At 42.4% G+C, this 26,389-nt stretch overlaps 1 protein-coding gene across 2 annotated transcripts; it reads right to left on the bottom strand.

The window, feature by feature from the left end:
• Positions 1-73: 73 nt before the first annotated feature.
• tdrd3 (tudor domain containing 3) lies at positions 74-26,389 on the bottom strand. 2 transcript variants are annotated; one of them, XM_048235219.1, is made up of 14 exons: positions 26,189-26,389; positions 25,001-25,085; positions 23,988-24,053; positions 23,143-23,303; positions 12,163-12,304; positions 11,988-12,059; positions 11,722-11,871; positions 10,424-10,579; positions 9,790-9,961; positions 9,329-9,451; positions 2,615-3,690; positions 2,255-2,380; positions 1,650-1,807; positions 74-360 (listed from the first exon to the last, which is right to left on the bottom strand). In XM_048235219.1, the coding sequence occupies exons 1-13, from the start codon at positions 26,224-26,226 to the stop codon at positions 1,691-1,693; spliced, it is 2,484 nt and encodes an 827-aa protein (XP_048091176.1). In that variant the 5' UTR covers positions 26,227-26,389; the 3' UTR covers positions 74-360; positions 1,650-1,690. The 2 variants fall into 2 exon arrangements, with proteins under 2 accessions (XP_048091176.1, XP_048091177.1); XM_048235220.1 differs by lacking the exon at positions 1,650-1,807.

Genomic DNA, 26,389 nt, shown 5'->3' with positions numbered 1-26,389 from the left:
CTGAAGCTTTTGACCCAGGTCTAAACAGTTAACTTACTACTTTAGATTCATTTAGGTGGAATGAAACAAAACATGACGCAAAGAGTGAGTTTTTATTAATTATCATAATCAAGTATTTTACAAATCTTCACTACATACAGTAAGACCTTTTGCTTGCATCATAAATTATTGGATTTTTTTTGTTTTAAACTTCATTTATTGCAACTTGTGTTGCAAGCCCTTGAATGGTTCTTCCCTTTTCACACTAGATACTTCATACCAGAAAAGTGGAGGAAGGGGGAAAAATGGTGGAGATGTCTAGTTATCGCCTCCAGGGCCCATCAGATGATCTTTCCTCGGCTGTCAGTTCCTGCTTGTTTTCTGTAGGGAGAGAACAGACGTGTGGTTAGCTGAGGTTAGCTCAGTTATTTCTGCGTTATTCCAGCCCTGAGCGTCATCCGCTGCTACTGTCTGGGTCTTTGGGTCAGTCTGCGTGAAGCAGATTTCTGACCTCAGTCCAGAACTGAATCTTCCCAGACTGTTCCACAATGTGACTTACGCCTGCCCTGAGACCCCCCCCAACACACCCACGCTCGTCCTCTCTCGACATGACACCCCGTTCTGCTCCTGACCCTAATTAAAGAAGCCTAATGCAGTGCAGTGGCCCTCCCCTCTGAGTGATGTAATGGCCAGACCCCTGCTGCTCATAAGAGTCTAATTAGGAAGGCCCTATGTTGATGCTAATGAATACAGACTCCATACTAATAGGCCTGGCTGCAGAGAGAGGAGACGAAGGCAAGTCCACACAGTCGATTCTCTTTCACAATCAGGAACCGGAGGCCCGTTGGGACCGCACATATGGCCGCGCTGACAAGGCACAAATGAATACCGAAGTTCTGAACTGTGAGGATTGTGAGCAGCGAGTAGATTGCACATTATTCTCTCTGATAATGAGAGTTATCAGGCCAAAAAAGGTACAGCCACTGACAACTGTGCAGTGTCAAGGATTTTAATTCATGTCTGTGTGTGTGTATGGGGTGTATGTGTGGGGTGTGTGTGTATGGGGTGTATGTGTGGGGTGTGTGTGTGTGTGTGTGTGTGTGTGTACACACCTGCCAGTGTGTTGACCAGAGACTACTTTGCCTCAGCAGGTGTGATTGTTTGTTTGGCTACAGTGCAGATCACAGGTGCAGCTTCAGCCTAGATGCCATAAACCCTGTGTGTGAGGCAGGTGAGGGCAGGTGTCTGGTCAGCCATGTTTGACTACGGTGGTTAGTGCTTCTGTTGCTCTGGTGCTCAAGCACAAGCGCGGGTTTGTGGGTTTCATCCGGATTTCCCACTACAAGCACCTTGGCTACAGCATGTATGCACTTACCAGATCAGGTGTGACAAGGAGTAGTTTTCGAGTTTGCATTTTTGCTACAAATGTTTGGGGGTGTGTGTGGGGGCATGTGCATGAATGACTTATCAGGAATTATCAGTGTGCTTGAGCTGATCAAAAAGTATGCGGGTGACTGTATGTGTATGTGTTCACCTAAGCAGGTGTGTGTTGATGTATTTGTTTAGCTGTGAATGTGGGTGGGTCATGTCTGGCACCATGCAGGCGGTAATGCTAGTATGCTGGCCCCGAGTGTGTTTATTTGCACAGATGTGTCTGCGTCCGTGTTTACCTGCGCAGGTGCGTGTGTGATGTGTTTGTGTGTGTAGCTGCTCAGTCCCGGGCGCGGGGCGGTTGGTAATACTGCTGTGTGGGCCGTGTGCGCCTCGGCTGACCGTCTCCCCCTCGCCGATACTCCACCGAATTCTCAAAGTAAACGTCCTCTTCGTCCTATCACAAAGAAGGAATGGGGGTGGGGTGGTCACTGCTGTGACATCATACAGGAAGAGCCCTGCCTCTCTGAACTGGAGGAACTATGAGAAGACTGTAGCAGGTCTCTCTGGGAATACCTGAGTTGACCCTGAATGATAAAACCTGCAGAAAAACACCTCCAGGGCTGGATAATCTTGAAGGGAGGGATTCATGCTGGCACATAGTAACAACATTACCTTATATAGGAACTCTTAATTCCATGTCAAGCATACTGGCGAGGGCAAATAAATCATGTTGGACTTCCAAGAACTACACTGTTGCCAAAGTATGTGTGTGTGTGTGTGTGTGTGTGTGTGTGTGTGTATATATATATACATGTGTGTGTAAATATGTGTGTGTGTGTGTGTGTGTGTGTGTGTGTGTGTGTGTGTGTGTGTGTGTGTGCGAGAGGAGAGCTTTGCTTACCCACATATCCATGTGCACAGGCTTGATGTTGCTGAGGAGTACCTCCTCACAGTTGCCGTAGTCGCTGAATACCACCACAGCGGTGGAGCCAGAGGGATGCACGGCATCGACACGCGCCCTGTAGAACTACATGGCCAACAGAACACAAACACACACATGAGATCTAAGGATACCACACTGTTTCTGCTAAGATTGTATGCTTCTGCTAAGGTTGCACCTCTAGGTGCCAACTGGTGAATAATAAAAAAACATATTGATACAGAATGCAAGTTTTAATGGATATTAATCATTAAGCATAGTGAGGCATGAATCACTATTGGCTCTGTGATCTTGTGGTGTTGTGTGTTGCACTGTTCTTGCCTTGTTGTCCTCCCAGTAAAGTGCCAGGCACTGGTCTCCCGGTCTCCAGGCACCGTGGCCCCCTATGTCTGGGGGGTGACCTGGCTCTGACCCTCTGGGATTCTTGATTGATCCGGTCCTCTTTTTGGAGTAATGCTGTGAGTTGTGAAATGTGGTGTTCTTCTGGGGTTGTTGCTGCTGCTGCTGCTGCTGTTGCTGTTGCTGCTGCTGCTTGATAGGACCTGTTCGCCTGTGATCCGAGTCGCCATTTTGAAGGTGTGTGTCTCCACCCACCCTTCCTCCCCCTGGTGGTCTGTCTCCACCCCGCTCCTCCGTCAACGAGGGGCCAGAGTTTAGATTTCCTCCGCCTTCCAAACTGCGGTCGTAGTGGACCGAGCCGGGCCGGTCAGTCCGGTTTCCCTTCCTTCGGTTGTTGGGCTCTGACCGCCCTCTGGGGTCTGCCGATGCTGCTGGGCCCAATGCTGGGTCCGTCGACTCAAAGAGTTTGGGTCCAGGCCCGTTTAGCAGCCCTTTTCTCTGGTTCTGAGAATCCGGACCCTGCTGCTGGCCACGCTGCCCGCTGCCATGGTCCCGTGACCCTTGCTGATGGCCGCCAGAGTGTGTGTTGTCGCGGGGTCCCTGATGGTGATCCCTGACATCCTGCTGGAGGCCTCTAGTCGCGCCGTGGTGATGTTCCCTTGACCGCTGATTGGAGGACGTTGGGAACGAGGAGAATGAGGGAGTGGAGACCGACGTGGGCAGAGAATTTGACGTGCCATTGCTCCTTCCCTCGCGCCGGTCATCCTGCCGGCGGTCTTGCCCTCCCCTCCCGCCACTCTCTGACCCCCCTCCCTTCTGGGACTGGGGGGGGCCAGAGGAGGGGGGCGGTGGGGTGAAGGCGTCGGCGCCAGGTTTGGGGAAGTCAGTGTCCCTCAGGAAGCGTGGGGGTCGGTCGTTCCTCTGGCCTCTCCCCTCATTACGCGAAGAGTTCCGGAAATGGGGGGCTTCCCTGTGGAAGCCATCAGAGCTGGGGAAGCTCATCCTGTGGGGGTGCTCAGACTGGTGCCTCTCCAGGGGCTGTCTCTGGCTCTTCGTGTCTGAGAAAGTAATCAATTAACAGGCCAAATTAGAGGAGTAAAGACACACGTTCCAGCACTTTCACGTTGTGGTTTTAGGCAACACAGGTTTACCCAATATTAAAATGATTTTTCCTAAAGATTAAAATGTGCTGCATTTTACTGCTGTAGGGGCCAAAAAATATTCCTGACCATTGACACCTGCCTGCAAAACACTCATCCATTATGCTCAAGGTCAAGATGTTTGTTTTCATGGGTTAGCCATCATAATGTGCCCTTGGACAGCATTTTGGTCAACAACAGGATTAAGGGCCCAGGATACTTAATGCAATGGTCACTGTGTGTGCCAGTGTGATGTCAAAGTGACGTCGATCCCACTGTCGCGTCACAGAGCATTGTCAGAAGGTTGTGCACCACTGTCTTTTTTAACCTGCGCGACACATCTGGATTGGAAGCAGGATGGATGAGCTAGATGCCAGGACCAGCGAGCAAGCAGGTGTGCACATTTTTGCTGAAGTTCATTCAAGAACGTCAAACCATGGTAGCCCCTCATGTCAGCATACCATGTACCCCACATCTATAAGCTTGAGAGAGGAAAAGAACCAACTTGGAAGTGACATTTCTACTTGGATTTGAACCTGTGGAAGCTGTGAATTCACAGTGAATCAATATTCAATCTTATTTTTCAGTCAAACATTTCATAACTATTATTATGACCGCCGCGCAGCGAAGCAAATTTCCGTCAATGATTCCCGGGACACTGAAAGACCGGGGTACACGAAACTTGGTGGGCATGTAACCCCACATGGATAGCATGGAACCACCATTTTTCATTTTGATCTGTAGCCCCCCCGCTGGACTGGACCCCCCGAAAGGAGGGTAGGGCAATATCTGTGAATATCTCGAAAACCGTAGGGTTTAGGAGGACCATTTTTTTTGTATGTTGATCTCAAGGGGCCATGTCAACCCATTCCATAACCACTCATTTCATGTATAGCGCCACCTAGTTAAACACAAAAAGTAAAAATGAGGTGTTGTAATTGAAGGTATCTGTGACCCAACACAGTCAAAACTGCACAAAATTGTAAGTGTAGGATCATTATGACACCCTCTGTATGCACGCCAAGTTTTGTGGAATTCGCTCATGGGGGCCACACAATAAATTAATTTATGTTACTATACACCAACTGGCCTGTAAAATGGAGACAGTTTTCTGTGAATATCTCGAGAACCGTAGGGCCTAGGAGGTCCACCTTTTTTTATGTATGTTGGTCTTAAGGGGGCATGTCAACCCATCCCATTACCACTTATTTCATGTATATCATCCACCTAGTTAAAAAAAATTCAAAAGCAAAAAAATTAGGTGTTTTCATCACAATATCTCTGGCTGACAAGGTCAAAACTGCACCTAAATTAAAAGTGTAGGATCATTATGACACCCTCCGAATGCATGCCATAGTTTTGTGTACTTTCGCTCATGGGGCCTTACAATAAAATAATTTATGCGCACGTTTAGTGACGCAAGACACCAACAAGGATTCCCCTGGACACTGAAAGACCGGGTACACAAAACTTGGTGGGCATGTACCCCCACATGGATAGCATGGAACCGTCATTTTTTCGCTTTGATCTGTAGCCCCCGCTGGACTGGACCCCTAAAGGAGGGTAGGGCAGACACAGTTTTCTGTGAATATCTTGAGAACCGTGGGGCCAAGGATGACCAATTTTTTCCTTCCGTGTGATGTTTGCCTCCAGGGGTCATGTTAACCCATTCCATGTGCACACATGTGCATAAACAGATACACACGCACAACACATACATTCACAGTAATCATAATCGATGACACATACTCACACAGTAGACATATGTAATGCGATGCATGCATATGCACAAACACACATACGCGAGACAAACACACAAGCACGCACACACACAGACACACACACACAAGAATTTCTCAGAATTATGAACAGGCAAGATGTGGGGTTGTATAAAATGAATTTTACAGAAATCTATGAACAGGCAAGATGGGGAATTGAGTGGGATAATGCAATTTATGAGACAAAATGAATAGGCCTTTCACATTTCTTTTTGTGAAAAATGTGCTGGACATACATCTAGGTACTGTACCCCTGTATTCAAACAGCGGGTCACTGTACAGCAATTAACAAGCACATGAATGGATGATTAGTCCTACATCACAGGTAGTCATAAGCTAAACAAATTTGCCTTCAAACAAAGAATGGTATAGTCATTAAACACCAAAAAACTTTTCCTCTGTCACACGCACGCTATTTGTTGATTTTATTAAATGTAAATGTATTGCGACATCAGAAGCAAGTGAAATTTGTAGTTTCTTATGTCTCATTCCATCAAACTACAGATCCGCTACCCGATCTGGCAAACTTGCATAGTGCTGGTTATAGCCGATATCTATGCAAGTTTGCCAGATCGGGTAGCGGATAGAGGGTCGGATAGAGGGTCGCGAAACGAATGCAGAAGTGCCGTTCACCCTGTTCTTGGGATTTCAAGCCCAGCAAATTAGCCTGACCCATACATAAACAAAGATGCTTGTAGCCAAGGATGCAACACAGCATGACATCAACTCTGCCAGCATTCACCGTGAAAAACAGAGGCAACATTTAGTTCTCTTGTATAATGCACACCCCTGATATTAGGTTCTAAAAAAAGAGGTTTAAAAATGTGGTACACAGTAAGTGAAATGGAATAATGCTTCAGTGGACTGCCTGTAGTGATGGGCAAATGAAGCTTTGGTGAACCACTGAACCACAGCAGTGTGAACCTAGCGACACTAGCTGAAAAGTAAAGATGGTCGCACACATATTTTTTTTCAACATAAAAGTCCTTAGCAAACCAATATTTTTGGTTACATATACTGGTTTGGGTAAGGACTTTTATGTTGAAAAATCTACATGTGGCAGCCATATTGGATTTTTTCATTAGTGTTGCTAGCTTCACACTGCTATGGTTTAGTGGTTCACCAAAGCTTCATTTGCCCATCACTAACTGCCTGTGGAGAACTACACTATTAGTGTTACTGCTGGGAAAGGGTTGGAGGAACAGGGTCATCTTGCCCCTCCCCGTCTTCAGCCAGGGATTCTTATTAGCCTTCAAGAATTTAAAAAATCCTTTTATTTTAATTTTGAAATTGCCTTCAAGGATTTTGACAAACACCAACCAAATTCTCCATCCTGCCGGAGGCAGAGTATACAAGTCTTCAGATATTGTCACACCAAAATTCCAGATGGGGAAAGAAAACATCAGGTGTGTGGACTGGAAGAGTTACCATCAAACAAACCACCCTGCTTATTTAAGCCAGTTCCACATTCGACATAGCCACAAGTCCATCAACATAACCAGGGGGGTATTCCATCAACCTCGCTAATGAAGGCAGCGCTTAACAGAAATAGCCTGGCTTGAACTAGCGTAGACTTTCACTTGGGGCTGAAGCCGTTCCATTAACTCAAGTTAGCGGTATCTTAGCCTCGTTTATTCAAGCGAGGTTTAGTTCAGCTTCATCTCAGCTCGTGTAACGGTAGAAAAGTAGACCAAAACAGTAGATTGATCTAAAAGACGATATTTGTCGTAAAATTAAGACAATACTAGATGATTTCTGTTCGATAGGCAAGCGCCATCTACAGGATTTTCATCGAAAGTCATCAAATTTAACATCGAGAGAAAAAAATAGATTGCCTACAGAAATTGGAGAATAATGAAAGCATACATTTAAAACAACAATGCTAATGGTTTGAAATCAATTGCGAGTTTGATTGGCTTCACTCTTGAACACATAGACTATAGCCTACAGTCTATGCTTGTGAATGAATAAATAGTATAAACTTTGCCATATATTCAAAACTATCTATAGCCTACGTTCTTATATTAAAATAGTTCACTCCAAATTATTGTCTAGGTGTAGGTGGTCATAAAATAAATTAGTATCAACATAATAGCCTGTCTCCCATAAGTCCCAAAGTGTTTGAAATAAAATTATCGGAAATGCAATGGCTTTCAATTCAATTTATGCCTAGTTTTTGATCTGTGTGGCACACAGTTGATTTGACATTCATGAACAATCGTCGACACATGAAGCAGTTTTAATTATTCGCTGCCTAGGCTACAGAATAATTATCCTTTGGCTTGCATCAGATATAATATGTCACTGAACAGCCTACCAAATGTGCATGACCCTTTATCAGCAGTAGACATATGTCTTTCATCAAAGATTATAACTAAAAAATGCCATCATCAAGGTGATAAACAATGTAGCCTTAATACTTCAGATGGGAAGTTTAACCTGCTAACACGCAAGAATGACATTCCTTACCTATACCGCCTCACAGACGCTACACCACCACCGAACGTAAGTGACTAGAGTAGCACGATTCCTAGAACCACATGCATGTGAAGTTAAAACATGTTTAATCGTGATAATCTTCATACATTCTTTGGAGGTAGTGAATGTGTAAATCCATGCTTGGTGCACTGTCGAAAAAAAAACATTTCTATAGGCCTACTTCTATTTTTGAAGTTGTAGGCTACAGGTGATGAGAGCACAGGTTGACGGAACCATCTTTTGGACTCGTTTTCCCGACTGATTGTTTTTTTTGCAACACAGCTTAATTTAGCTTGAGTTAACCTGCTACGGAGCAGGTTAGTTCTGTGGCATAAATTCCCATGGTTACCAAGCTGGGATTCACGTTAACCTCATTAATGGAACGGACTTCTCACTAAAATTAGCGAGACTTATCGAAATAAGCCAGGTTTGGCCTTTAGCGAGGTTGATGGAATACCCCCCTGATGTCAGGGATTTAGAAAAAGCTGTCTAATAGGACAAATGTTTCCCCCTCCTCAAACTCTACAACTCCTCCATTTAAGACCCACCATCTGTCTGACTCGAGACCACATCGGCTGCATCCCTCCTAATTTGAGCAGGCGGTGTGGCACAGGGAAGGCTGCTCAGAGATAGATGTTTTTTTTTTTTCCATTATTTATTTCATTCCATGCCACATCTAATTTTCACGACCAATCTATCCCCCGCTGCTTGCACTAAACCAGGGGAAGGTGTTTTGATGTTCTTTCCATAATTTCCCACAATATTTCCCTCTGTCTCTCCCCCTCTCACGCACTCTGAAAATCGACATTCACCCACACGTACACGTAAGAAAGCTTCTCCATCATCAATCAATTGTTTTCCTTGGCCAAGCAAACTCTTAATTGAATCACAACATGCAAGTTAACTGGGCCTCATTATGCCAGCAGAAGTAATGACTTGAGTTGTTGTTATGGTCTTGTCACCACCTGCAATTACACTGTTTTGATGTGGTCTCAGTCGACCAGCTTGCCTGGTCACGCCGTGTTTCCATTACTTAGAAGTTACGGTTTGTTAACTCCCAAGAAATGAGAATCAATTAAAGAACATTGTACAACGGGTGCCTACTGCAAAGCTTTGTCAAGAATAATGTAGTCAATTACAGCATTTATAGGGAAGCTTGAGAAAAACTGTCAGGTTAGGTCGACAGTATTGTGGCTTTTAGACTCACCAGTGTTAGTGAGGCAACTTCTGTAAATACAAAGGATTATGGTCGTGACAGGCCAAGGCATGGCCATAGCAGAGAACTGTTGTAGTACACTCACCATCAATGGAGAATGCCCCCATCTTGGACTCCAGGAAGTCGAAAAGTGTACTCGGTCCTGAGGGCCTTCCTCCGCCCTCCTCATCCTCATCTGTTCTGGACCTACCCCGCCCCCGGCCTTTCCCTGAGACAGACATGGATCAGTGTCAGATCACTGAAGATTTTCACTGGGTCTTATGAAAAATAGATTCTGGTGAGTTGATAACAATGATTTTCCAATTCTACATATTTAAGGATATTTAAATGTAGTTTTTAGAAATTTCCAAGAACTTTGCAACCTTACTAGACCCCCATAATAAAATGACATAAAGTACTTATAACACTGCACCTACTTAATTGACTACATTAAAAAGGTACAGGTTTAAGATTCAGGCTTCTATTCTCAATTTTAATATTGTTTCCCCCAGTCATTGTTTACTATCATAGGTGAGTTTGTGCTGGGTCTAGTTTGCGAGCTGGTACCTCTGGGTGGGGGTCGGCTGTGCTCTGGCGGGGGAGCTTTGTGTTGGGTGGCACCAGTCAGCAAGGAGTTCAGCGCCACCTCCAGGTGGTTGTTGTTGTCCAGCAAGGCCTGCCGGGCGGCCTCCTTATTGAAGCCCATCTCCATGATGTCCCTCAGGGCTCGCTCGTCAACCTAACAACACACACACACAGTCTTTAATGGATGTATGGATGTGTGTGTGTGTCAGAGATAGCAGTCTGAAAAGGTGGATATATGTCAAAATGGATTGAGCAATTGTGAGATGACTGGATTGAGCTGGGGAACTCCTGTGTGTGTGTGTGTGTGTGTGTGTGTGTGTGTGCAAGATAGTGGGGTTGACATACATTTCTCAGCTACGTAAGTGCTTACAGAGCTTTAGTTATCATTCCCAAGCTCTTATGTTCCAAAGCCCACCATTCACTGACTTAACCCCCGACCTTTTAACCCAAAACACAAGCCTCAATATTTATGACAGGAGATGGGGTGGACTTTTCGCGTCGGATGGGATATGCACTGGTGAGGACCAGAATATTCCGCCAGTTAGCATCAGTTGGCGTGGTGCCCGTCCTCTTCCCTGAAAACGGAGCAAGATGCCTGCAAGGTTTCCATGCTCACCAGATCTCTGTACATCCCCTCCGGCCTACTCTCTGTGGAGCTCCTCTCACGCTCCTCTCGCCTCCTCTGGTAGTTGTCCCTGTCCCTGTTCCTATAGGTAGAGCTGGGGTTGGTCAGGTTGGTCCCCGCATTGCCGCCTCCACCAAAAGTGCGCGTCTGTGAAATGGGGACAGGCAGAGAAGAGGTCAAAGGTCACACACCATGTGGAGGGGGGCTGACTGTCTACAGATAACAGCTCTACAAGGTACATATAGGAAAACCTCCATCATAATTATAAAAACGTAACAGCCTGCAGCACTGGATGTGGTGGGCTTTAAATGTAATGTATGTATTATATGTGCCCTCCATATTATTATAATTAGTGCAAATAGCTGTAAACAAATAGCTTTGGTGGTGACACAACATTTTACATCTTGGGTGTAAGTACTGCGTTTGCAGTTCCATTTGTTAAACTGCTTGCTAGGTTGTGATTAGGATCAACAGAGTTATGGTCTATACCATGGGTTCCCAAACTCCATCAATGTGGGCCTCCCATCGACCCCTATTTTTTCAAATAATGATATTCACTTCAGTTAAGCCACTTAAAATCGGTGCTATGGGCCGTGCAGCCATAAAATGTGACAAATCTGTCCATTTTAAGTTAGCTATCGGAACGTCACATAGTACCGGCATGTATGTCCAACCTCTTCAAAGTCAAAGTCTGCTTTATTGTCAATTTCTTCACATGCACACATGCTCTTACGTGTATCTGTCACTTAATATTCATTTCTATACAAACCAAGGCAGCGGATTCCTAAAGAAACGCATGCACCCACACCATAAGTTTATCTAAATTAGCTATGTACCAAAAATTACATTTTACTGTGACTCGAAGAGCTGTAAACAGTGTTGTAAGGCTGCGTGCTCTAAGACTCAAGCTCCAAGCTGCAAGTTACCGTTCACTGGTAACTTGCAGCTAGCTCGGCTGGCGGCACTGTTGCTAAATTACGTTATGAAGTTTGGCACAATACATTCTCACTCAGGATAGGGATGAATAATACTTTCCACTATCCCAAAGATTTAGTATACATCTCTTTTATGATTTAATTCCATTTTATAATGTTGACAATTACATAATCATTGAAAAAAAAAAACATAGATAGTTCTAACATGAAATAAAAGTTTTTTTATTTACCTTCCGCTCCTCCCCTCAAATTATTTGGCACCCCCCAGGGGAGGCGCGCCTCACAGTTTGGGAACCTCTGGTCTATACCATATCTATAATCAGCAATTATGTTCACTTTATTCAGCGTGTTCACCTCTTTGCTCTTTGCAATCTCTGCGATAGCCGCAATCCTTTGCTTCTCGAACTCGTCGTTCTCCTCTGCTCCTTTTGCAACTTCAGTTGTCTTCAGTGTCTTCCTCTGGTCCAGCTCACGACTGTCCACTTCCTCCTTACGCACACACTTCTACCAAAAGCACAAATAAACCCAATAAATCCATCTATTCATTCACCTTTCTCTTAGTGCCATTTTAAGTCCATGGACCCAAGATAGCAAACCACAAGAGTACTCCACAACCTTACCTGTCCGAAGGGCACAAAAGGAGGTGGTCCACCCTCAGCTCCAATATGACTCCGATTGTGTTTAGCCAGGCTCTATGAAGGTCGAAAGGTCATGACTAAGTGAATGCTGTTTTAATACACATGTTTTAACAGACCTTTGATGATCAATGAGACAATGTGAGGAGACTCTTCTTACCCTCTGCAGTTCCCACTTCTCAATCATGTGCTCGACCTCTCCTCCCAGCACAGACACCTTGGAGTCATCCAGCAGCAAGAAGCCGTTCTTCACAGACAGTGAACCCAGCAACTTCACTTTGGTCCCTGGTGGCGTGTTCAAACTAGAAACCAAAAAAAGAACACAAGCTCTGACCAATGCTTTATTAATGGAACTGAAAAAAAACAACAATTCTGAACCATCTCATCAGGCATTTTTGAAACAATTCAAGTGAACATTTTATATTGCTATTTGAGAACCAGAATCACCAGCACTAAAACAAAACCATTACATCTGTGAAAAGATCATATGGAAACTTCAACCTCAACCAAAAACAGACCTGTATTTTGAATGGGTTTCTTGTAAAGGTTCTAAGAGACCATATATAGTCCTTCCTTTGTGCTGTCCGGTCAGGCAGAGACGCTCTCTCTTGCCCATCTATCAGCCACAGATTTAGGAGGGACTGGACTGGAGTGAGCTACGAGCCAGAGACAAGCCATTTTGACTCTGATTAGGGAAAGAGTGAGAACTCCATTTACTTTCGATATGGTCCAATAAGCTAGTATGTGTGGTGTGTGTGTGTGTGTGTGTGTGTGTGCGTGTGACCATAGATGGATGAAATTTTCTTAAAAACGGACTGGCAAATTGCTCAGACCTCAAAGAGCTTCTGTGCCTCATTGACCAAAAATTGTATAACTTCACGCATCTCTGCAAAGGATGAGACAGCTAAAAATACCCCTTTGCCTTGCCTTCATCCCCCCCTTTTCTCTCCATCACGTTGTGAACCTCTTACGTACCCCTTCATCCACACATCCTGCACTAACCCGCTCACTCTCCTTGATACATCCCTGTGTATTCTCCCTCACGACCAGACAGGCAAGCAGACAGGCACGCAAACGCACACACACACGACTGTCCTGGTTATTGGCCCTTGATTACAGAAGCCTAAGGACTTATGGAGGAGGTGGAAGAGGAGGGGAATGGTCAGCCCCATCATGCATGATGGCCAAAACAGCAATTAGAGATTTAACCCCGTACTCTACCCCCGCACCAAGTCCGCAGTGTTACAGTATCCTGCTGAGATAAATACACAGGATATGAGAGCTTGAAGTCCTGATGCGCACACACACACAGCTGCAGTGCAGACATATGACTTTCAAAGACCCCCTGCTTACTACACCTCCTACTGAGACACAACTCTGACACTCTCTCTCTCTCATACACAAACACCCTCTCTCTTTGTAGTGAGTCACTCGTCTCTCCTAATGACTTGTGGACATCAACAGTAGTTAGCGTTGTGTGCAGGATCTGAGGAGAGCGCGAGTGGAGGGAGAGAGCAGAGAGAGCAAAAAAGCCGGAGACTATGTGAGGATAAAGAGATGCCTGTTCTTCAGCGGCAAGCCGCAGTCATGCCAACCGACTCCTCCACCTGTAGAGGCTGGCTGGGCTCCACCGCGCGATGACTGGAGATGTAATTAAGACTGGTGGCGCTCAACCAATGAGGTTGGGTGGACTCTGGGGGCCAGAGGAAGGGCAGACGAGGGAAGGGGACTGTGTGTGTGTGTGTGTGTGTGTGTGTGTGTGTGTGTGTGTGCACATGTGTCGGAGTTGGGTGTAACGCGTTTCTGTAATCACATTACTTTTGTCACTAACAAGTAGTGTAACACGTTACTTTTCTAAATTCAGTCATTTTCACTACAGTTACTAATAGTGTGTGAGCAAAGATTACTTTATTCTCCTATTTGAGATAGCCTACTAGGAAATAGAAATCCTCCTCCTCAAGCCGTGGAGACGCATGCTGCACTAGTGTGCTTTACCCTGTCATGAGCAGGGTGCGTGGAATCAGGCCGCCTCCTAGAGCACTGCCTCTGAGATGGTCTTCTTGGTTTTAGATGATCCTTCTTTGCTTTCGCTCCTGGGGCCGTATTCACAAAGCCTTTTATCTTACCACTACAAGTACTCCTAAATCGCACTAAAAGATTTTATCTAGGAGTTTTCTCTTAAAAGTTATTCACAAAGCCTTTCAGACCTACTCTTAGTAAGGAAAAATGACAATTGAAATGAAATGATGATTGTAACTTGACTGAATGATTCCAAACACCTCCCCACGATGATGAGTGAGGTGACAGGTCTGAGAATGCGTCGCTACACAAGTAAAAGGAAGGACGGAAGATGATGAATAACTGAATAAAAAGGCCTAGCCCTAAATGAATAAAGAGTAAGGCAAAAACAAATAGCCTAGCCTAATGAAACATAGGCCTACGGATTGATGCAGTAGGCTATGCTATCTTTGCAACATTATTAAATTAATCTGTCACCATATGCCTACGTTTGCAAAGAGGAGAACATTTTAATTTGATTCACAATGAAACGTTACATTTAATTTACATGTTGACAATGAGTAGTTTTGGTTGTTGTTGGTAGCGTTATAGCATCCCTTTTATGCCTACAATGCAAAATTGTTCCCTCGCGATTGGAAGCTCCTGTTGCCGCATACCCATTTCAAAATATCGCAACGTGAAATGCCACAAAAAGCTGTTTGTGAATAGGTCTTAGTGAGTTAGGAGTAAGGCTGGGCGATATGGCTGAAAACTGTATCACAATATAAGTATTTCATATCGGCCGAAACCGATAATTATTGATTTTTTTTTAAATTTATTTCAGATAAGGACCAGAAGGGGAAAAAAGTTCAATTTAAACAAGCACTGGAGAATATTTCTTTATGTTGCACTATAAAGGATATCTTGTCTAAATTGTTTTGGTGTTTCCAGCTATTCCCCAACAGATTAAAATCCAGCTTGACTCAACTTCACTGACCCCCAACTAGATCGGCACGTAACTTAGGCGTTGTAATTGATGACCGACTTAACTTCTCTGAGCATGTAGCTTCTATTGCAAGATCAAGTCAGTTTATGCTTTACAACATTAGGAAGATCAGACCTGATCTGACACAAGATTCCACACAACTTCTTGTTTAAACCATGGTCATCTTCAAGCTGGACTATTGTAATTCACTATTAGTTGGCTTACCCGCTTGTGTAATAAGATCATTACAGCTGATTCAGAATGCTGGAGCATGCCTGGTCTTCAATCAGCCAAAGAGGACACATGTAACTCCTCTCCTAGTTACACTCCATTGGCTCCCTATAGTAGCCAGAATTAAATTTAAATCTCTCACTTTGGCCTATACGTGGATAGACTGGATACACTGGGATACACTGACTGGATCTGCTCCTAGTTATTTTAATTCAATAATCAAGGCATACAACCCCAACCGCCCACTGCGGTCTTCTGATGAGCGTCTGTTATGTCGACCAGTCATAAACACTAGGTCTAATTCAAGCACATGCACACTCTTCCATTTTTCTGTATAGCTGGAATTTAAATGATAGGAGCACCAGTGAGATGTTTTAACTAGGCAAGCACAGTCACCTTTACAGTAAAAAAAATACAGTGTAAATCCTCTGTAAAGACTGACAACTGTTCATAATACTTAGTGACAAAGTACTTTCTACAGAAAAATGAGCAGTCACCTACTATTCTATCAATTTATTATCAAGGAATCTATTTTGTTTCTAAACATCATACTGAATTTGAGCTATTATTTCAATTTATATTTTAGTTATGACCACAAGAGCCTGGGCCGGGCGGTCATATAGGTTTAGTCAGATTTTTTTTTTTTTTTCGCATGTCCAAATTTCCGTCAATGATTCCGGGACACTGAAAGACCGGGGTAGACAAACTTGGTGGGCATGTAACCCCATATGGATAGCATGGAACCATCGCTTTTTCGTTTTGATCTGTAGCCCCATCGCTGGACTGCACCCCGAAGGAGGGTAGGGCAGACAAAGTTTTCTGTGAATATCTCGAAAACCGTAGGGTTTAGGAGGACCATTTTTTTTTGTATGTTGATCTCAAAGGGCCATATCAACCCATTCCATAAACACTCATTTCATGTATAAGCGCCACCTAGTTAAACACAAAAAAGTAAAAATGAGGTGGTGTAATTGAAGGTATCTGTGACCTAACATAGTCAAAACTGCTAAATTGGAAGTGTAGGATCATTATGACACCCTCTGTATGCACGCCAAGTTTTGTGGAATTCGCTCATGGGGGGCCACACAATAAATTAATTTATGTTACTATACACCAACTGGCCTGTAGGTGGCGGAGACAGTTTTCTGTGAATATCTCGAGAACCGTAGGGCCTAGGGAGGTCCACCTTTTTTTTGTATGTTGGTCTTAAGGGGCATGTCAACCCATCCCATTACCACTTATTTCATGTATAGCGCCACCTAGTTAAAATTAAAAAGCAAAACATTAGGTGTTTTCATCTCAATATCTCTGGCTGACAAGGTCAAAACTGCGCGAAATTAAAAAAGTGTAGGATCATTATGACACCCTCTGAATGCATGCCAAGTTTTGTGTACTTTCGTTCATGGGGGCCTTACAATAAAATAATTTATGTGTACATTTAGTGACGATACACCAACAAGGATTCCGGGACACTGAAAGACCGGGTACACAAAACTTGGTGGGCATGTACCCCCACATGGATAGCATGGAACCGTCATTTTTCATTTTCATCTGCAGCCCCAGCTGGACTGGACCCCCGAAAGGAGGGTAGGGCAGACACAATTCTCTGTGAATCTTTTATGGTATGTTGGTCTCAAGGGCCCACATCAACCTGGCTCATAATCACTCATTTGTGATTTGCCCTCCCCGGTAAAAATGAAAATCAGTAGGATTAAAAAAGAAAGCCAAAATAAATATTCATCATCATCATGGCTGCATTTTCAGTATTGGCGAGAAGTAGTCGTTTGTCCACTAGATGGCGATCGTTGCAGTGGGACGTAATTTTGTTGGAATTTAAAAGTGGGTTGGAAAAAACAATGGGCCTTCATACAAAGGACTGTAATTTACCGCCAGCGAACATCTAATAAGGATTGGACGATGTTCACATGAAGTGTAATTCCCATTTCTTCTTGAAGCCGAAATAAATCTGAGGATGTTTATCAGACATGCTTGGTTTTACTGCAGGTACGTTAATCTTGTAATATCAATAAGGACCTAGGTAATGTTACCGTTAGCGTTGGTTGAGTGATGGAGGCATTTGATTTATTGCATTTGTAGAAAACTATAAATGCGGTTATACCAAGCAAATGTATAGCAGCACTGTTTGTATCTTTCGACTGTCATTTATTGCATCGTGCTACAAAAATCATTCTGTGCAATGGAAGATTTACCAACGCGTTAACGGTCTGATACAGTTTGCCTATACATGCGTGAGACTGAGACGCCTGTTTATTTTGTTTTAAGTCGTGCAGGGTGTGAGAGGGGAATCGATGTGCTTTGATTACAGCTTGGTAGTTGTAGTCTGAGAAATTAAAAGCACGTGTGTGTGAAGTATCCAAACAATGACACCTTCATTTCATTATGGCTGCTTTAGCAAAACACCTTAAGCTACTGTGTAGTGGGTCCCATTTAGAAGTGGCTACTTCATTCGCGCTTTCCTTGACTCATGGAGCTGCGTGAATGTTATTACAACTTTTCGCCCGCGATATGACAGTCAGCTTGATACTGTAAAGAAGCCATTGGTTTCAAAGGAGATTTTATTTGTGTAAGCCAGCATAGCCTATTGACAATTTATGTTGTAAATAGGCCTACCTTATAATCCTACCTGTAGCTTAGGGAAGCTAACAGCTTTCTATTAGGATCCTAGTTTGTTAGTTAACGTTTTGTCATAACTCCTGATGCATTTTTGCATTTAGAATAGCCAGGCGTGTATATCTCAATCCGGAAAATTAAACATTATCCGGTGCCTATGGACTAGGCTGGAGTGAACCCAGCCTGATCTCCCGCTATTTATTTTTGATTTCTTAAAAAGATTGAGCTTGGTCTGATGAAAGCCAGACTAGCCATGGACCTCAGTTAAACAATGCAAGGAACATGAATCAGCCTATATTTGCACTAACAATAGCGGACAAAAGCTCTTCAACTTTGGCCCGTTAAAATGTGTATGAACAGTCTAGCGGCGCATTTCATCAAGGCCCATTTGGACATGTCAGTTATTTGCACCACTGGTTAGATGTAAAACAGCATTTTCGTTTCAGACTAGGCTACTGTTACTTAATTTGTGCATTAACAATAGCGTTTCAGACTACTGTTACTTAATTTGTGCATTGACAATAAAGTATTACATGAACTAAAGATGACTAAAATCTTATGTAGAAGAAGAAACATTCACAAAAAATCCATCCATCCAAAAATGACCTTTGTTTTTGATAGCTGTTGAAAGCGGCATGGAACTGACAGAGATGTTTTTTGTTTAAAAATACATTAAAAAATAAATAAATAATAATAAAAAATAACATTATGCTGATACCTTTTGCTTTTCCCAAATACAATGTAGCCTACAGGTGTAAAGTGACCTTTCATCAATCCAGTTGCAATGGATGAACTGTGATGAACTGCCCTACTTGTGATTGTTTAGAGATTTTTAAAGGTTTATAACAATTCTACATCTTCTTTGGCTATTCTACAATCTATTCACCTTTTCAGCACCAGTAGGCTACTTTTCTGTGCAGCCGCACACACACACACTCAGGCATGCCAAACAAGCATACACAAAAAGTTTCAAGAGTGGGGGATGGAGTAAAATATGGAGACAAATTGAAGTGTGATTTATTTTCGTGAGCGGATGGACAGGACTGGCTTGGCGGTCATATTTTGTACCGCTATGCGGTACATCTAGTTGTATCTTATTTTCATTTGCTTCTTGAGGGTCATTGGGGTAATTCCTGTGGTAAACACTTTTATTTTAAACTTAACCTTCCTCTGATTTAAACCACTTATCAATCAAAGCAAACAGGGAAAAGAAATAGCAACACAATCATGAAAAACACTCAAATAAATAATTGTGCACATAAGTCTGAAAGAGCAGCACTGGTTGAAGCCTGGAAATATTGTAAACAAAGTAATTTGCTAGTTTATCATACTAAGTCCCCACGTGTGTTTACGTTTCAAATGAATACTTTTTCTCTTCAGGACAGGCCCATTTAAGTCTTGGAAAATACTTTTCCATTTGCATCGGGATTGAGTTGATTAGAATTTAGCAGTCAATTTAAATGCAACAGTTTTGAACAAATTCGTGCAGCGTGCTAATGATGCTAACCGGATTTAATAGTAATTCAGTCCTCTTGCACGATTGTGAATGTTTGGATTACATGCGCATGCTGAGGAGGGATGCACCTAGAGAGAGAGAGCGCCGCCACGCACGGGGCAAGGACTCATTGTTGAGGTAGGCCTACTTCTATCGTCTACTCTGGTAGAGTTGCACATACTAGCTACAATGCAAGATATATTTAGCCTATTTATTTATGGACAACGTAAGGCGGGAGGTGTGTTGCTTTTAATTATCGAATGTTCTATTGAACGCATTTTTTATTGATATCGATTACATGTCTATTGCGATACATATCGCTATCGTTTTATCGCCCAGCCCTAGTTAGGAGTCCTCTCGACTTCTTTTAAGCTGTCCCAGACTTAGGTGCTACTTTTAGGTCTAAAATGCTTCGTGAATTACTTTTAGTGAAAAAAATTAGGAGTCCTAAAGTTAGGAGTGACACGCCCATTATTTTTAAGAGTTGCTCCTAAATTCGCCACTTAGGAGCTACTTTTAGCCTTAAAATTCTTTGTGAATACGGCACCTGGTATGTACTGTATGTGTGTCTGTTAGTCATATGTGGCCTCTCCTGGTGTGTTCATTTGAGTATAACTGGGATTGGTAATGGCAGTGTGTGTGTGTGTATCAGCATATTGCCTGGAGAACAGGGAGGCCATCCGTTATGAATTGCAGCATGCTTTCGTTTGGTTTTACCAGCTCTGTGCATTGCAGGCCATTCCACTCAGCGTCAAGGTCACACCTTCCTTTTAAATCTCAGTTTTTACCCCTACTGCTCTTTTGTTTGTCTTGCACTTGAGGAAGTGCACCTGCAATTGCTCTCAGTGAAATAGTATTGCTTTTAGACAGCAAGTCGGTATCAGCTGTTGAAAACAGCTTTTGCACTTCAAACAGAATGGCAGAGACAGTGCAACAGCGGACAAAACTGAAGTGCCCAGACAAAATCAAGACTGCAACTGAAGAACCACAAAGGACTATGACAAAAGAAAGACTGCGATACAATAGGAATATCAAGAAAAGATCACAATGGTAGCTGAACAGCTACTGTACACCATGGACCCTAATTTAAATCGCAGACAACAAGTCTATCAACAAGCAAAGTTCTTGTGCTAGAACTATGGCTATCATATTGCATAGGACCATTATTCATTAATGTTAAGGTCTTGCCCATGCTGTTAAATTAGCAAACTGATGTTGCTTTTTGTTTTAAAATTAGCTTAAGTTAAACCAAAGCCATATAAAGGTAGAGTTGCGACAACTCCATTTTTTTCCAACAATGGCAGCTAATGGAAGCCTCAAATAGTTCCCGGAAGTTAACAATTAATAATAGCAGCAGTGCAGTTACAGCAGTATAGACTGTTTTTAGCCAACATTTCAGACTCAGATTTACATTATTGCCTCATCCGAATAATAATAATAATAATAATAATAATAACAACAGTAATAGTAGTAAAGTAATAGTAGGCTATTTGAAATATATTTTGAAATTTAAAAAGTTCAGTTCCTCAGTTCCTCATCAAATAAATTAAAAGAGGCTAAAAGCCCAATAAACGTGCCACACGTAATAGCCAAATATAAGATAACCCTTGCCCATCCCATTTCAATTAGGCAGCACTAGGCTACACCACGAACAAGCTGTCATTAAGTTTTTGCGTTCAGTACTTTTATGACGTGACATTTCTTGGGCATTTAGCTTTACCATTATGTCAAGTTGTAACGTATGCGCAATGCTCATCTAGGCTATGGATTTAAGTGATTAAAGATTAAAGGCAGCAAAAGTGGGATATAGTGCAACTGCTTCCCCAAAACAATTCCTCCATAACTGTGTATTTAATCGTTTGATATGTGGATAACTTTCAGTGGACTAAACAAAAGGTAAAGATTTTGTTACCACAAGGCTAGCTGGTTCGCATATAGCCAACTTTGTTTGCAGCAGTGAAGCTGAGTTTGTTGTTAACATTGTTGGTAACGTTTCTTCGGTTAGGAGCAGGACTGTTTTTTTATGTTGCATTTATTTTCATTGGCAAAAGCTAGCCTAATATGCATGAGAACCTATTATTTGAGGGAGCTGCAGCTGTTAGCATCAGCACGGTCACATTAACACAGCAGGCACTAGCCCAGTGAAGGATCGTGTAAACCCCATCCCCAGAAAATTTAAAACCCAGCTTGCGCTGATATGATGCATGATCACTGATCAAATTGATATTTTCTGACAGGATGAGCACAAATGACAAATGGTGACAAAATGCTGTTGTTTATGAGTTCATAGTCTGGTTATTTATCAAGGACTATATCACGTTTTATATGTTATTATGATCACTCGCATTACCATGGGGTTAGGCTACTGTGTAGGTAATGCTACGGTTAACTTAACATGCCCACCATTACACTGGAGAGATGTTAGAAAACTTTTACTACCGAGACGCTAGCTACTTAAGGCTTTTCGCTCATTAGCTCAGATCAGTGAAGAACTATCAGAGAAAACGTTGGGGAGAAAACTCAAACAAGTTAATGTTAGACTTAGACTAGCTGTGTTACAGTTTCTCGTTGCAAAATTAAAATGTCACTGGAGCTCCATGCACTTTTGTAGGCTACACGCAGTCTCAAAAACACTGTTCAGCTCTTCGAGTCACTGTAGGAGGTCATTTTTTTTTTATAACGATAATTTAGATAGGCCTAGGCTACACTTATGGGGTGGGTGCTATTGCGTTTTCTAAAGAATCTCCCGTCTTGGTTTTGTACAGAAATTAATTAAGTGACACATACGTAAAAGGGAGAAAAAAAATGTCACCATCCAATATTTAGCAGGCTACGGTCTGGAATTTAATTTAATATTGTTGTAATGGTAGGATAACTACACCATTTACACAATAATTACACTGTGTTATAAATATTATATATCAATGCATTTATTGGCTGTCAATTACCCAAAATTGTGGCTCTGTCTCTCATTGAACAGTAGCTTATTTAATGCATTCTAATCCATTGTCAATCACTTCCGGGAACTTTTTGAAGTTGAACATGAACCACGTGAACCTTAACGAATTTTGAACACCCATTGTCGCAAACTCTACCTTTATATGGCTTTGAGTTAAACTAAGACTTTTCACTTTTCCCATCTTTAAAATGAAGTCCTACTATCCTAGAGCTACCATAATGCAACTTCCCCCATGAAAGCCCTATTGAAAATGAGAGGTGCAATCAGTTGATATCAATCACCATGTATGTGCTGCAAATCAAATACAATAATCAAACTAAAATATCAAACAAGTTCCTATCTGATGTTGGAAAAAGGTTTCTTTTCTTTCCCTTTTCAAAAGCCTCAAACTGCCTGCCTGCAGAAGCTTCATCTTTGTTTCCTGAGGCAATTAAGTCTAAGTGGTTTTCACCTCAAATATTTCATCTCATCAACTGCAACGGTTTAATTTGGAATGTAGAGGTAGACAAGTTGTTCTCGTTAGCCAATTAATATCTTTAAAAGGCCACTATGAATTACATTTACTTATATTCACATGTTTCATAATTACTCAGGGTTTTAATCAAGTCAAGAAAAAACAGGGAAAGGTACTCTTCCTTCATTCTGATGCAGAGGACAACCACAACATGTTTTGATTGAAAATGAACTGACCAATTCCCTAATACGTTCCTAATACTTACAGTCCTGATGATTAAATGTTATCTATGAATCAGAAAATTAAATACAAAATAAGCAGTCAAAAATCAAAATGACACCGAAATGGTTTAAGACATGGAGCATTTTGAATGGGAGAGGACCGCACCTGATCTTGGACAGGTGTTTGAACTCGATGCCTGTGCAGTTGATGTGTCCGTCTGTCATCTGGACTCGAAGCATCCTGGGGGCACCCTGGGATTCCTCGTGATCTTTGGGGGCTGCCACATTCCTGATCTTCTGGACCTGGAGAACACATGGTCCCTCAATCTGAGGAGAAACAAAGCAGACCAAGTTTTGTAAGGGAAACTTGAAGCAAGACTAAGAGATGGAGAATGCCCTCATGCTGTCAAGTTACTTGTGTCTGACCGGCGAAAATCACAGCTAGTCTAATGCTTTGTCAACGTACTAACAAATCTGGAAATAAACATGCTAACCTCATTTTCTACCACTGCTGTCCACAAAACACAATTATTTCGTCTTCATGAATTACATTTATCTGCTTCTGATAGAAATATCAGAACACTGACAACTCACAACAAATTGGGTATGCCTCTGGTCAGCATCCTAATATAAATCAAATCCAAATTGATTAGAGTGGAGAATTAAAAATATCCAGACACCTCTCTGATTATTCCCTCACACACCTCATATAAATAAACCCGACAATCTTTCTTTCCTGGCCTGAGGGCACCTGCAGGTTATTACAAACAGAATCAAATGAAACCATTATCCTGCATCCAGTGACACTCTGTGCTAAGAAGGACAAAGACCTGTCTGGTGATGCAGGGTCCCTCGAATGAGCAACCACCACCATCTAGTGGGCATAAAGGGTAAGTGCAGTAGAGAGGGGTTAAGAGACTGTGGTCCCTGCCTCCCTCTTTTCATACACAATTAAAAGTGGAGGTGCTCTATCTACTACACATACACCATACACACAAACACTTCTCTTACCTTTTCTACTCTTCCGCTGTTGACATCCGTTGGCAGAAAGCTCTTTCCGATGGGTCGCAGGTCACTCTGAGATGGGAGAAGTATCAGTGGCAGACATAACCTGATTGTGGAAATTTATCTCTGCCAAAAACATGTATGGCTTTCGAAGAAACATACAACGCAAAACAAAAATCACAAAGTTCATTCCAACATCTCTTGCTTTGTGAGTTTTTTTCTATTATGACATACTATTATCCTTATTATCCAGTGTGTTATCAACAAGAGATTCAATTCAAATTACTGTATTTTCCATTAGGAACTTCACATGTAGAGGAGCAGCACGGTGTGTCCAACAGTACCGATAATAAATAAATAAACAAACCCACACGCTCACAGACACATATGCACAGATGTCTGTAAGCCTCAACCAGAAGTCCACTACATTATGATACCAGATGAACCAGTTAGTGCATTTGCCCTGCAGGTCCATCTCGCGAACCTTCCAACTGAAGCTGATTTCCAACATACCAAAAACCCAGCTTATCCAGCATTGGGTAAGACAGAGAAATAAAGTTAGCTGTTCAACAGAATCAATAGCTGCGCTAATGGTGTCAGCGTTAAACAACATGGACATCTGCTTTCTTTGAAATTGAGTAAATAACTGCAACTGCAAAGATGTGTTTGCTTTACGTCTGAGAAGTTTCAGTAAGAGTTTAATGTACCATTTTAACCCTAATTTCACTGATGGTTATGTCCGTTGGAAATCAGAAGTAAATGAAGGGTCACCAGACTCATTCTCATAGTCAGTTGAGATTTGAGAATCGGTTTGGTGTCAACCAGGCTAGAGAATAACACTTTGTGGCTGATAATAGTCAGCGGAAGTTTTGTCACTAGTGAAAAAATACTCAGTCACTATGAACTATATTATCTAGGCGTCTGTTCTCCTCAGAGGGCATATGGTGCAAGATCAAATGACCTGCTTATTGGTTCAAGTAAACTAGTCATAACAAACATAACATGCAGTGCTTACTTACATTGAGTGCAATGCGAATGATGTCACTGGCTGAGGCTTTGTCTGTGGATCCCTCACATTCTTTTATACCTTCATCAGAAAGGTACCTAAATGGAATGGAAATAACGAGCAGCTTTGTATACATTACTGAAACACAAGTTAACAAAAGTACACAAGTTAACAAAAGTAATCAATGAGGCTTCATACTGCACCTGTACATTTGTTAAGATATTCTAATAACTAATATTATTTGTAAAGAAATGTGACTAAGGATCTTAAGCCAACTAGAAATAAGCCAGCAAAATGTCTTCTAAAGCCGTTGTAAGATCTGAGCTGTTTTGACCAGCCTTCATAATAGCCTTTGACAGACCAGCCCTTTGAGTTCAGCCTAATAAAGAAGTGAACTTGTTTAATAGTCGACTCCAATCACACTCGGAGCCCTGGGACTGCAGAAATAAACGTCATACCCTAGTTGAGGGAAGCAATGCCCCCCCAACAACTTTCAAAGCACACTCTCAGACGTCGCCAGCTCAGCAAAGCTCATTTGAAGTGGAACATGCTAGTCAAAACAGCACACCCCAAGATGTTTTTATTTTTTGTATGTTTAGTTGAAATTGATTCTACCGATCATGAATGCACAAGTCCCTCTGAGAGACAATGCGTTTAGCTATACCAGTTGGGGACTTGAGTGAGTTAGCAAGCCAACATTCCTACGTGGCTTACATGATATGACAGAATAAGAGAATATTTTCAATTGCGCGCCATTACTTATAGATCCACTGGGACCGCCACAGTTGTTGATTTCTCCAACAACATTAGTCATGCCATAAGAATCCGGGGATGATGTTTAAGCAAGGACAATGTTGACAGAGGCATGTAGCCAGCTAGCTACTCAGCTGGCGTTAGCTTGCAGATTCATTTAGAAAACTTAACGTTACAATCTAGCAAGCTAACGTTAGCTGACAAACCATTAACAGTAGAGAGAGACGACTCCGTTTAGTTATTTAGCTATACTCTAAACCCGTAGTGTAGGGTATAATTTCTTAAATTTTATTTTTAAACAAGGTTCTGCCTCAAAACTGCAGGGGTGACCTCATATGATCTCAAATTGGTCTCGTATGACATATGGTAGGTAGCGAGCTCAGCTAACTATTAGCTGCAAGCTAGGGAGCTAAGCAGTTTAGCTGAACATGCACTAACAGCTACTTACCAGCCTTCTTTCGAGAGGGCTGAGGCTAATTCCTCCATCACCCTATGATAAACGTCTCCAAAATTCTGGCAATCGGTTTATTTATTGTGTTGACAGTCCATTTTATTTCCAATACAGAAACGACCATTTATTGTTCAAAGTAACTGGCTGGCTAACGTTACTTCCAATGCGCGAGACGAACAAAAACACATTTGACCTCAA

The sequence above is a fragment of the Alosa alosa genome, chromosome 23 (genome assembly GCF_017589495.1).
Source record: "Alosa alosa isolate M-15738 ecotype Scorff River chromosome 23, AALO_Geno_1.1, whole genome shotgun sequence".
NCBI classification, from domain to species: domain Eukaryota; kingdom Metazoa; phylum Chordata; class Actinopteri; order Clupeiformes; family Clupeidae; genus Alosa; species Alosa alosa.
This window is presented reverse-complemented; position numbering and strand designations above follow the sequence as displayed.

Bases quoted from the DNA above. Each gene is read 5' to 3' on its own strand.
- tdrd3 (XM_048235219.1), bottom strand. From the start codon at position 26,226: ATGGAGGAATTAGCCTCAGCCCTCTCGAAAGAAGGCTG. The intron at 12,060-12,162 runs GTAAGAAGAGTC...CGACCTTCATAG, and splicing joins AGAAGTGGGAACTGCAGAGG to AGCCTGGCTAAACACAATCG. The intron at 1,808-2,254 runs GTAAGCAAAGCT...TCTTTGTGATAG, and splicing joins CTGTGCACATGGATATGTGG to GACGAAGAGGACGTTTACTT.